This window comes from Melozone crissalis, unplaced genomic scaffold (assembly GCF_028551555.1).
Source record: "Melozone crissalis strain CALT ecotype California unplaced genomic scaffold, PUWL_Pcris_2 ptg000027l_1, whole genome shotgun sequence".
NCBI classification, from domain to species: Eukaryota; Metazoa; Chordata; class Aves; order Passeriformes; family Passerellidae; genus Melozone; species Melozone crissalis.
The window spans coordinates 35,979,467-35,992,673 of record NW_026535805.1 but is presented as its reverse complement, the minus strand read 5'-3'; the positions used below and the strand labels follow the sequence as shown (position 1 = coordinate 35,992,673).

Sequence of the window (13,207 nt, the reverse complement as noted above, 5' to 3'; positions counted from 1 at the left end):
TGCCATTCCTTGCTTGCTCTCCTCCATGATTTTCCTAAGTGTGCACGTTATTAGGGAAACTTAGACAAATGTTGATTGTGCAAAGCAGACAGACTCCTCAGGTTTTTTGTTTTGCTGCTGAAATTAATTCCAGCAGCCCAAGCTACCTACTGAAATTCAGGATTCCCTGCGGGGGCAGCTGGGAGGGCAGGGTGGGCGCTTTTGTACTGCAAGTCACTGTGACCCTGATTTTTCAAGCATCATAGTAAAAACATGTTCTGTAAGGTATATTACAGTAACAAATGATGTGTAAAATGGTGGATGAGCAATGTGGGTTTTGTTTAGGCTGTGCATGAACATCTCCACAAATGTCTTCCTTTCTTTGTCCTCAGTACAGCACTTAAAATTTGCATCAGAGAGCATTATGCAAGGTTTGCATTAGGAAAGGTTGGATATTTCTTCCCCGGCTACCATCTGGGTAATCTGTCTGATCCTTCCCCAGATTCTAATTTATCAATGATAGATTATATGAATTTCTAGGCTAGGCAGTAGCAGAGGGAGGTTTAGGGGTGGGAAAAATTTAAACATTATTGCATGCTATACATAGACTGGGTTTTGTAATATCAGAGAGAGAAGCAGAGGAGATTCAGCCAGTTAACCTAATAGCACAGCTGGTAAAACACTAGGGGGTCTGGGTTAAAACCTTAGCTAGGTCATTAGTTTCCATCTTCCCCAAAGCTATTCACATTGTGAAGAGAAGCAGTCAGACAAATAAACAGTGAGGAGACTGTAAGATAGATATTAAAGCATAATAAGAAAATAATTTTAAAGAAAAATAAAACCAGTCCAGCACTTTTTCTTAAACAGAACATTGGTCTTTTTGTGGAAACAAGAAATACTGTAGTGATCTTCACAGGAAATCCTAATTTTGCTATGATGATGTTTTCCTTTACTGCTGTTTCACATAAGCAAAGAAACATTCTTTGTTAAATGGATGTGAAGAAATGTGGTGGTTGTACTGCAGATATTAGCAGATGCCATTGTGAAAATAAATTGTCCTGATACGAAAGGGAAATCATGTCACTGGTACTCTAGCCTGGAGAAGTTCAGATGGTTTTAGTGGTGCTCCGATGGACTTGGAGAAGCTGGCAAGGTTTATGTGGGTTTTTATGTGGGCTGAAAAAAAGAGCTCAGTGTAGAAACTTGATTACATTTTTTCATGGTTAATGGAGAAACATTAGAAGAACTTCTAATTAGAAGAAGAGCAGTTCATTAGAAGAAGAAGAGTTCTCAGAAGAACTAAGAGAGTGAATGTCTGACGAAGGAAAGTTTGCCAAAAACTGTATCGTGGATGTGCAAGCATTTGCTCTTTTTTCTCAAAGAACTTTCCCCTAAAAACATTTTGGAACTTTTTTTTAAAAAACAGAATGTGATTAGAGAAAGAAATAAGACTTTTTACATACTTTTTTTAGCTTTTATAAAGTATTATGTCCAAATATATTGTATTGGTGCAGTGCAGGTATTTTATTTATTTGATTTCTTATGTCTTTTATCTGCCTATTAACTGGGCAGGAATATTGAGACTTAGTATTTGCAATGTCTAAATGAGATTGACAATCAAGCTCAGGCACTCATGCTCACCAACCCATCACCCTGTGGAGTGTATTGCTAAGTCAGATGCTTTGTGTGTGTCAAACACAGGTCTAGCTGGGCATATGTTAATAAGGTTGCTTTTGGGAAAATGAAAATAGGATCTGAGGTATCTTGAATGTAAAGAAATCTTGTGCCTGGCTTGCTCTAGATACCAGGTTCTTTTATGCCACATGATTTCACTTGATTAACTTAGTTTCTTTTCTGGTACATGGGTCAAACTTTCACCAGTTTCTTCATTGCTGTTATTTGTTTAGACCTGTAAAACATTTTTGTCTGCTTAGATTTTTTTTCAGTGCCTAAATCTCTCTCACTGTGTCCTTTTCAGTGTTTATTTTAAGCAGCACCTTAGGGGCAGGTACTAAGCCATTCTTTGTCAGTGACAGTAAGTAGTTTATGGCCAAGTAGAGCTGCCCCCCCCCTAAGCAATGGCACAACAGTATTTTCTTAGCTCCTGCTGTCTGGAAGCCACACATCTCCAGGTGTGACCACGCCATGTGAAGATGCTTGTTCAAGTACCATCTGCAGACAGCCTGGTTGCATTTAGGGTTTTGGTGTGACAGCCTTATATGAGAATGACCAACTCTTTCAATTACTAGAGCACTTGATTAATGTGTGAGTTGTGTTCTGTTGGATATTTCCTTGCAGTGCTCTGAAGTGCTGACTATGGACATGTTTAGCTGGGCAAAAACCCAGACATGGTTCACCAGTCCAAAGCCTTCCTGAGCTGTCCTTGCCCATCTGAAACGGGTGGGCTGGGCAGAGTTTCAGTGTCGCTGTGATGTTCCTCAGCATCCTGCCATGCTAACAGGGTGTCAAATCACAGAATAATGCTTTTCATTTGTTTAGCTTTACCCTGACATGTCTGTCTCAGTGCTGTTTATCCACAGATGAGCTAGATTTGGGAGTCACTGCTTTAGATCCGACACAGTTCTGTTGTGTACTCTGGTGAAAATCCTGAGAGAGTGGATACGACACAAACCGCTGTGTGAAGAGGGAAGGTCTGCCAAAACCTTGTGTCATGGGTGTGCAAACATTTGCTCTTTTTCCTCAAGGGTACTGACCAGTGTCTTGGTAAAATACCAAGCATTGGAAATTTCTGTGTTTCTCCCCACACACAAGTTTTCCTTTAGAGGTAGTGGAAAATATCTCTTCCCATCCTTAATTTTTTTGAGCTGATTCATAAGTACACGATTTTATGTTATTTTTCCCTAATTAGCTGATCATCAGTGTGTGCATCCAATCTGTTTCTACTTTTCTCATTCCATGATTTTCAGAATAATAAGCCTGTCTAGCTAGTAATAGCCCTTGCTTTAGCCTCTGCCCTTGAACAAGGGGAACTTCCTTGTTCCTTACTCAGAAAGGTTCCTGAGTTGTTTTGGTCCCAAGCTCTGTCACTAAGCATGGCCCTCTAGAAAGAGCTGTAGCCCAGTGTACCTTTTTCTTAGGTAAGTTCATTTTTACAATATACTGTTGCACGTTGTACCTTTCCTCTTTTTTTATTTATCAGATGCATAAGTTAATGATGATCTGCTAGCACTTTAAAGTTTTTGTGAGCTTATTGAGTAAGTGTTGCACGTGTTTCCAGGTTTCATTCATTCATGAAAATCGATGGACTACTCCTGGCTAAATCAAAAGATCTCTCATTGACTGTGGTTAAAGTGTGTACCAGTAGAGAGTTGCTGACCATCAAGTGATATGCAATAACCTGTTCCTTTGCAGTCACTTCCTTTTTGTTTGAGCTTCTACTTTTCTGTAAGGTTTTTTCATATTCAAGCAAAGATTTTAAAATATCAAAAGAATCCATCTGAGGTTTTACAGCAGCACCCAGCACATTCAGTGGGTGTTTTTCATGGGTGGTGCTAAGGTGATAGTATTCAAGAAACAGATGGGTTTGTAGTGGTCAATGTGCAGACAACCTTAGTGCACAATTTCACGAAGCTTTAGTAATTTACTGTTGTATATTTGTTTTGTGTATACATATGCCTGAGGGAAGGATGAGGTTTTAAATTATTTTAAAAAGGCATCATTGGTGGTATTAGCTAAATGATGTGCATTACCAGGTGTTAGGGCTCTTTAGAACAAGAGAAGCTTCATTTTTTCTTTTCCTTCATCAAAGGAGAAGAAACACTTCTAGCATGAGCATTGCTTGGTTTACTTTTCTCTGTATTTTGCTAAAAAGAGAAGAAAAATAAAATGCTACCTGACCATTTAAATGCTCTATGTATGTTCAATTTGGACATGCAAACATACTTTATTATTGTGACAGTGTGATAATTGTTAATAGTATGCTATTCTTCCACTGAGAGGAAAAAAAACAAACCTGCGAAGATGACTCTGCATGGTTGTTAATACAGTCATTCTTCACATGTGTAAATGTAGTATAAAAGCTAACTCAAAAGGAAGAGAATGCTTCTGGCAGGGTCACTTTATTCAGCTACTTCTGAAATAGCTTAGTTTGCCAAAACCCACTCAAGTGTTTTTTCAGTAAGTAATCTTTTGTTGTGATGGCAAGTAAAGTATCACCTCTACCTCTTTTTATCATTAATATTAAGGGAAGGGAGTAGATTTGTTCACTGATGAGTATGTTGCCACTACAATTTTAAAGGCTTAATTCGTAGCTGTTTCCTAGCAGTTTAAAAGACAAAACAACCCACCTTGTTGTCACAGGGGTTGACATGTCAGATGCAGTCTGGCTGTTGAATCACTTCACTGCCATTACTCCAGTGCACCTCTAATGTAATCCTACTTCCATTCTTTACAGAAGAAAACTTTATCTTAAATCTAATTTTCTGGAAAGAAAATTTATTTCTTTTTGTATCAGCTATAAAATGAAGTTGAACACTAGGGAAAATGTGTGTAAATAAGGAAAAATGAATGTATGCCAGCTGCTCCCTTTCATTTTTGATAAGATTTTTAGAATTGATGTTGTTTTTTTCTTTATGATACATGAATGTTAATGTATTGACCAGGAACCCTTTTCTCTCTAAGACATCTGAGCTTTCTGCAAATACTTAAAACACTTTATACTCATGCACTCATCTTTGGATGTTGATTGGGCTCTCATTGAGGTTGATGAGGATAGGCTCCTCTATATTGTAATGGAATCCAGATCACAGTAAGAACTCCACATCTCATCTATAGCTGAAAGGACTCCTCTCCTCTCTGGAAAGAAGTTAGAACATAAACTGTTTTAACATCACACTTCAGTGTGCCATACAGACAGTAGCAGAACATAGTATAACATAGGTATTCTTCCTGAATTTCAGGATTCCTTTTCTTTAATTCTTTATCTTCCTTCAAGAGAAAATAGCAAAGCCAGCCTTGATTTGAGAGGAATCCTACACCCTCTGATATGATGAAACTCATGCCTCACATCAAAAGCAGTTTAGGAGTGTGTTCCTTTTTTGTTGTGTTAATCAATTTCTTTATTAAACTAAGGCTAGAGCCTGAGTTTGAGTAGTATCAGACAGTTATCTCTGCTCTTGAGTTACTGGCATGCCCCCAGCTTGGTTTTGGCCAGTGTTTCCTGAGCCCAGAGCATGGATAAGGCAGGACAAGAGACTGTGCCCAGAAGCCATAAGCAGAAGCAATACAGCAAGCCATTGCCAGAAGCAATACAGATAAGATTACTAGGACTGAGTGGGAAGGTTTATCTGGATGGACACAAGTGTACCACTCTCTTCCTGGCATATTTTATTTATGACTGTACACATAGCTGTACAGTCCATTCCACAGCATCCGAAATGAATGAGGAGGAGTTTACTGAAGAAGAGGTCATTTGAGTAGAAACACTTATTTTTTGCTTATTACTCTGGTCCCTTTAGAAGCCTTTTTGACAACAGAGCTGGTTAAAACTGATAATCTCCATGTTTTTCATTAGACATTACTCCATGTTCTCCATTAGCTTCAACAACCAGTAGTCCCTCTGCATCTCTGCTGGAAATTCCTCTACCAGTAGCTGTTCAGTATATCGCCCTTCCTTGTGGTGTTAAGTACTCCTTGCAATAATAATGGGGCTGAAAAACCTTAATCACTAGTGCAATGTTTGGAATGTTACCTCATATAGATTAAAAGCTGAACAGAAAAAGCCCCCTCACTTCTATACCAGACACAGGAGTAACTTTATTATCTTTATAATAAAAATCTTAGTGTGACTAGTACAAATTTCTTCATTCAAATGGATCCCACAAGAGTGATATATATGGTGTGTGTCGGGAACATGGGCTTTGGTTTTGTACAGACATAAGATTGTATTAGGTTTCTAAATTACTTACAGCGCTGTTAGCAGAAGACATAGACCTTATAATAAGAGTTGTGCCCAGAGTGGAACTGCTTTAAAAATCAAGGGATCTGTTTCAAAATAAAGCTAAATGGAGAAGGTCATGCAAGTTTTCCTTTGCAGAAGTGTGGAGTTTTCCAACCAGTACAGACCAGTTTCCAAGCTGCCATTTTGCACTCAGTTTTTTGCTGTGTCATGTGTCAATGTCTGCTCTATCTCCAGAGCAAGTGCCAGGCTCTGACTTTGCAGTTCAGGTGTGATCAAGTTCCGTGTCTTGGGGCTTGCACAAAGATCAGGAAAAACTGATGCATATTCAGCAAATCTTGCAGTTGGAGTTTTAGCACAATATGGGTTATCTCTTCACAGCACGAAAGAACTGTGCCCAAGGGGTACAAAGTCATCTCACCTCCTGGTTTTTCTCCTTACAACCTGCACCTCAGTGTTTACAGTTATGAGTCTGATCACACGTCTGGATGTGGGTCAGAAAAAATTACCTTTCTCCATGAATCAGGCATTGAGTGTCTGGGGGTAGGGAGGGGGTGATGTTTGGTGCTACCCAGTGGGGGGACACCCCAGCCCTGTGGGAGAGCCATCCTGTAGTGCCACACCCCGGTATAGCAACGCTGTGTGTGAGGGCCCCGATGAGGGGAGAGAATGATGCATCTAAATCCATGGATATCAGAAGGCTAATTAATTACTTTATTATACTATATAATTCTATACATCTAAAACTGAATCTGCCAAGCATTCAACCCTGCACACAACTGCACACACTGCTCTGAATCTCGTGACTGTCACCTGGCAGTCCTGACACACACACACTTGGCCCTGACAGGCCAAGGAAACAAAACACCATCACTTTGGGTAAACAATCTCCATATTGCATTCTTCTTTTGCACAAACACAGGCACAGCAAATGATAAGAATTGTGTTTTCTTTCTCTGAGGCTCAGAGAATGTGAATCTCAGAAATGTTCTTGGGAAGAACTGTGCCTTGCTTTTCTCTGTGAAGAGAAATGTGGCTGGCTACACCCCGGGGCTCCCTCCTCACCCGGCACGGTGGCAGCACAGCCAGAGCTGGCCTGTGCTATGTGTGGGTTTTGCCTCGCAGGGAAATGGAAAGATGAAATTTAATATGCAAGCAGAACAGGAAAGAAAGCGGATTTCCTCCAGAAATAAAAAAAAAACCCAAAAAACTACATTTTGCCAGCACATCCTCTTCAACATTCAAAGCAGCACTAAAACCTTTCAGGGTATAAAACATCAGAAAACCTGCATCCCTACATAGAGATTTCATGGGCACAATTGCAGGATTTTTCCCAGTTCATGAAAACTTTAAAACCCCACCTCAAAACCCTCTTCTTCCTTCATTTAACAGGCTTAGTTCTGTTCCTTCATGTGAAGCTTCTAAATTTGATACTGTTTCACTAGGTCTCATGCTGTCATTTTTGAACCTTAAGTTAAGTTAGGATTCATTAATACATTTACAGAAAGGAAAAAGGAGAGAATGCCATGGAATGTGCAGGGGAAAGACTAGAAGAAGGACCTAGAGAATAAATAGATAAGAAAACAACTGTTATTTCTGGCTAGTATAGCTAGTCATCACATAGAAGTAAATTTTAGCTCTGGTAAGTTTGTTGGTATTTACAGTGGGTTTCTATATGCTGAAGTGAGGCATTTTGCTAGCGACGTATAATTTTGAAGATGTGATACTCCCACCATAAGTCATCAGGCAAATTCCCTAGTACTGCTAATTAACTAGTGCATATAATTGCCTTTATTTTTTTGCCTAGAAGTTGTTTTAATTTTAAAATTGACACCCATTTGTAAATAAGCAGGATTGCCCTGTCTTCATTTACAAGTAAAGGTTTTCAAACCTTATGTACATGTTTTGGTGGTTGAGACATGATTGCTGACTTGGAGAATGTGTTTGGTTTTCTTTGGATGAACAACAGCAGTTTTCTGGGTATTCTTAGTCTGAAATAACTAAAGAGGGATGGTTTATTTTATGACAAAGATTTTTTTTAAAATAAAGAACAGTTACCTGAATATTAATTTTTTCTTTGGTGCTTTTCTCCCTATAGGTTTTATGGCAGGCATACAGAGGAATCCCCAAATGTCACAGTATGGACCTCAACAAACTGGACCTTCCATGTCACCACACCCTTCACCTGGAGGTCAAGTGCATCCTGGAATTGGTAGCTTTCAGCAGAGTAATTCAAGTGGTACTTATGGGCCTCAGATGAGCCAGTATGGACCACAAGGTAAGATGCTTGCTGGTGATAGATACAATAATTTATATATATTTTTTTACAATATATATATGTATTGTGTATGTGAGTATGTTAAAAACAACAAAAACACACACACAACACTCTCTGTAAAAAAAAAATCCTAAACAAATCAAGCTGTATCCAAAGGTGGAGCTGCACCTGGTGGAAGAAACTGTTTCTGTTATTAGCACCTTTCTCTGTATAAAAATAGTGACCTTAAATTAGGCAAGGAAGTGAAGAATCTGTGGCATTGCCAGGTCTATTGTTAAGGAGCCCAGGCATGTCATCTCTGTGATGAGGCTGCATTTTAGCAAGCATGGAATAAAGGTCACAACACCGCTCCCAAAATAGGACTTCTTTTCTTGGATGAAATCCCAAGGCCGACCTGAAATTGCGTGGTGACTTTGAGGGTCAAGTCTTAGAACAAGCATAATAATACAGTGGCTACTGTGGAAATAGAATATTGAGCTCTAATGCATATGGTTTATGAATCTTAACTAACCCTTCAGACTGAGAGAGACAGTTCCTTTTATTTTGCTTGTTTGACAGAATTGGTGGGGGAGTAAACCAAAACAGAATTCATAATTTCTGCCCTTGGACAACCTTGAACTTGTCTATTGTTTTGCCTTTAATGGATAACCTTTATAAAGTATGCATCTGTTTAGGGGTTTAATGAAGTTGAAGTCAAGCCATGGCATAAATAAGGGTCAGTATTTTCTTTAGAGGTACATAAAGAAGCTTTTCTATTTCAGCACTTCCTACTGTTGCTTTCTTACTTAAAAGCATCAGAAAGGACTTGAGCCAGCGATGGGAATTTCTGTAGGGCTCAGTGACTCTCCCGTGCTAGCAAGGATGGTTATTTTAGTCTCCTGAGTTTCTGAGAACCAGTTCTGATGTTTGTTTGCAAGAAGCCTTGCTGCCCTATGCAATGCTCCTTTCTGTTTCATCTCTGGGTAGCGTTTGGTTTAGTGTTCTGAGCACAGGGCTACAAGCCAAGATTTCCCAGTTTCTAATTTTGGCTCTGCCTTTTGCATCATCTTTCAGCTTAGGCAAGTAGATTCATTTCTCTGCTTTGCTTTCCTTAACTATAAAATGGGACTAGTAATGCCTTATAGCCATGTGTGAAGATTAATTACCTAACTCCAGTTGACTGGTGCTTTCCTTTTATTTGGAAAGCATTTTGTGGCCATAAAATGCTGTCCAAGTGCTTATTTTTATCTGCACAGTGAGCAACTAGCTTAACTGGTAAAAAATCCAGTGGATTTATGATGTGCTATCCTGACTTCCAGCTGTACTGCTGCTGCTGAGATTCCGAAGCATGGGAATAGTGGGTGTCAAGTGCAGTAAAACATTAGCCATCCACACTGATTGAATGGAAAGGGTTTTGTACTAAATCAATGCATTTAAGTAACATGCCAAATACTACTTTCTTTTTTTGCTGGAGTTCAGCAGTTCTTTTCCTCCCTCTGTAGATGAAAGTGCCTATGTAATGATTTTATGGGTCATGGTCAGGAAGAAACTGCTATTAAAAAGTGAACTTGAGGGACAGGAAGAAAATGAGCATCATTGTCATTAGCAGGCCATTTCAAAAGGGTTTGGTGAATAGTGTGATGGATGAAAACCATGTTCTTCTGCCAGTGCTTAGAAAGTACCAGTGATTCTGTGCACTGGTCATCATAAAATTAGGGCATTGCAGACTGTCAGCTCTGTAGGTAACAATTACACCAGAGGAATACTACATTTTCACCAGGTTGATCTAACCACTAGGGGTGAAGATGGTGATATTTCCAAGTTATGTGTTTACCTGGACTTAAGGTTTTAATAGCAGTTTTTCATTTTAAATGAAAGTAATCCATAATTGCAACTCTTAGCATACCCTATTACAAAGCATAATCATATGCCAGCAATGATGAATATATAATCATATTTTCCCAGTTGCCTTTTTCTGCCAAAATAGGAAATATATTAAAAATTACCTGGGTTGAAACCAAGTTCTGAAATTATTAAATTAAAGTAATTCTCACAGATCTGATTTGCTTTCCATGTTTTGTTCACATAGGCCTTCTTCCAGAATATTGTTAAGCTTAGGCTGGGTTTGACAGGACTACTTGTATTTTCATATATGCATCAAAGCATTTTGGACACTAAGCTTTTGATCCAGCTTTGAATACTGGATTTCACTATGTGCTGTCCTGAAAACAATTGCTCAAGGCTAGTGTCCTCTGTGCAGTGGAATTGCTCACCATAGGAAAGACTACACCATTAAGTTTGGACTGGAAGTATTAGCCCCCAGTTCATGAAAGCAGAATGATCCATTCTGTGCCTGTGGTTGATTTATTTGATTTTCATGTGTTTACATGACACTTAGAACTATAATAAGAGCAGAATATATTTTCCCAGGAAGCAGTTCTGTACTGGGTCCTAGTCCAATTCTGTGAAACCATTTCCTACAAAAATAATAAATGGCTTTGGCTCTACACTTCTGTGTGTCTGGGATACAACACAGGAGCATACAGTACAGAAGATTAATTTTAATTTTTTATTAAATCCCAGCATTTTCCTGTCCCCAGGAAATAAATTTAAAAAAAAAAAAAGCAGAGTGAGGATGGAAGTTGTTACTGAAAGAATCTCTTTGGTTTGTATTTGGGCAACATCTAGCTCAAGGGCTAATGAAGCTCTGGTCTATGACCTGAGCATCAGACTGCTGCCACAGCAAAATGTCCCTTAAATGCACTCTGGAGAGCAGTCAGATGCCGTAGTCAGTTGGATCTTTTAAGACTGGGGCAGAGAAAAGCTTCCTGTGAAATCAATAAAATGTCTCAGAAATGCATCCTGTCTTCCTAACCTTTCCTACTCAATTCAGCAGTAAAGCTGTTCTGTTGGGGTATAACAAAGAGAGAAATCAGTACTGAATTTGTTTGAACCGCAACCCCAGAGCATCACTGTAAGTTAAACCCCCTTTTGCTTGTGATAAAGTAGTATGAATTGAATATTTGTGCTTTTAATGTTGGACTCATTTCACAAAAGCACTTTGTGTCTAGTTCCCACTGATTTTAATCCTAGATTTTAATTAAAATAGTAGCACTTAAGGATGAGATGCCCTTGAGGGTCTGGACCTTTGAATCCAGACCCATGTATGCAAAAGTCTGTGGAGCTAAGACTTAAATATCAACTGTGTCTTACGAAAGTCCCCTAGGTGAAATAGTTCAGAGGAATTCAGAACAACACATTTAAATTGGCTGTAGAAGAATAGCTTGATGGTTAAGTGCACATGTAAAAAATTCTAGAGCTATTCTAAGATGCTCTTTTTAATACGGTGAATCTGATCTAAAGCAGAGAGCAAAGCCAGCAGGTAGTTCTCAAATCTCCTTCTTTTTAGTTTGCCTAGAAATGGCAAGATCTCAGAGCACTTTGTTCAGCAAACCTGAACAAAGTGGACCAGAGTTTCAGCAGTAAGTATGAACATCTGTCTTTGGCAGGTTGTTAGTCAGTTTTTTTATACTTTATCTTACACTTTTTTTTCCCCCTCTTGATTCCTGTTACAGCATTGTTTTTTCTCATGCATTAGAGATGTTGTCTCTCTTGGTGCAATTCTGCTCTGCCAAGGGGGAGCTGGAATCAAAAATCCCTCAGATATGGAGGGGAGGAGTTGTTCAGTAGTACTGTGCAGCCGCTGTTGCCAGGCTTGTACCCACATGAAAAGTGTGGGCTCTTGAACTTGGCTGCCTGACACGTCCAGCTGATGTGGGCTGGCCTAGCATCTGCTGCATTCATTGTGTTTAATGCTGCATCCATCTGTTTTCTGTCAAAGCCACTGCCAACAAATTACTAATCTATTAGAGAAACATGGAAATAAGATTGCGCTCCTCATTCCTGGCAATTCCTCTTGTATTTTGTTTGGCTTTTTTTTTGCCCTTTTTTTTTTTTTTCCTGTGGTCTGGGAAAGGTATAAGAATAGCTAGTATTTGAGGTATTGAGGAAATGCTTAGGGAAAGAAAAAGATGGAAAAAAACATTAAAACTTGTTTTCCTTACTAAAAAGATACGACTTCCCTGTGCATATTGTATCCCTGCAGATGAATGATTAGGAGCTATTTTAACTGAGCCACATATTTTTGTGGAGAAGATTCCACTGTTTTTTCTGTGTTGTGTGTATGCTGGAAAAACCAAAGCACATAAGATTACATTTTTTTGTCCCAATTCAAAATAGCATGAAAACAGCAGTAGTGTTTTAGCATTGGTGTTTGCTCCTCCACACACGCTGCTGAATGTACTTTGTAGACCCTAAATGACAAAACAAATTGTCTTTATGTAAATTGGACTGACAGTAGCTCCCAGTGATCATGGATATCAGGTCTGCTAGTCTAGGGAGAGAATTTGCTTCACTTTGGGAGGTAGTGTTACTAATAGCATGTACATAAAATGTGCTAACTGCTGTGCATAATCTTTGAGTGCATATATACACCATCCTGCTGTATTACATTTTTTTTGCACAAAGCAACTGGAAACCCAGAGCAACATCCAAGTTGTGTGCTGTTGCCTGTAACACACAGCAGAGCAGTGTGAAACTAGTCAGCCCTTCAGTCTGTAGTCACTTTTGCTGGATCAGATGCATGCCTTGAGCCGGTCTCAGCAACTAAAACTCTGGCTGGGGGCAATGGCTCACTGAACAGAGAATACTCAGATGCCAGCAGCCAAGCCCAGAAGAGAAGTAGAAGTGACAGGGCAGTCTTAAGACAGCATAAAGCTGAATCTGGAGCCTCTCATATCCGCTGAACCACATATTGGGGATCCTTCTGTGAGGACCCCCAGGCAGAAACTTGGATTTTAAGGCAGAAGAGGATGGTTGCTTCTTTTCCTTGGGAAGCGTAGGTCTCGTACGTTCTCGCCAAGGAGACCTTGTAGTAGAGTGAGTCAGTTACAGACTGGAGAGGAGAAGATTAGCCCAAGCACAGCAGCAGGAGCATATTATTAATTATGTGTGCATTCAAATGATGGATGAATATGTTTATTTTAAATACAAAC

At 39.3% G+C, this 13,207-nt stretch overlaps 1 protein-coding gene across 4 annotated transcripts in view; it reads left to right on the top strand.

Moving 5' to 3' along the window:
* The window catches only part of ARID1B (AT-rich interaction domain 1B), a 324,803-nt gene that overhangs the window by 250,074 nt on the left and 61,522 nt on the right, over positions 1 to 13,207 (top strand). For all 4 annotated transcript variants that reach the window (XM_054279185.1, XM_054279184.1, XM_054279183.1 and 1 more), the window contains one exon: positions 7,995 to 8,174. In XM_054279185.1, coding sequence (XP_054135160.1) covers positions 7,995 to 8,174 — 180 coding nt within the window. The remainder of the gene's footprint in view (positions 1 to 7,994; positions 8,175 to 13,207) is intronic.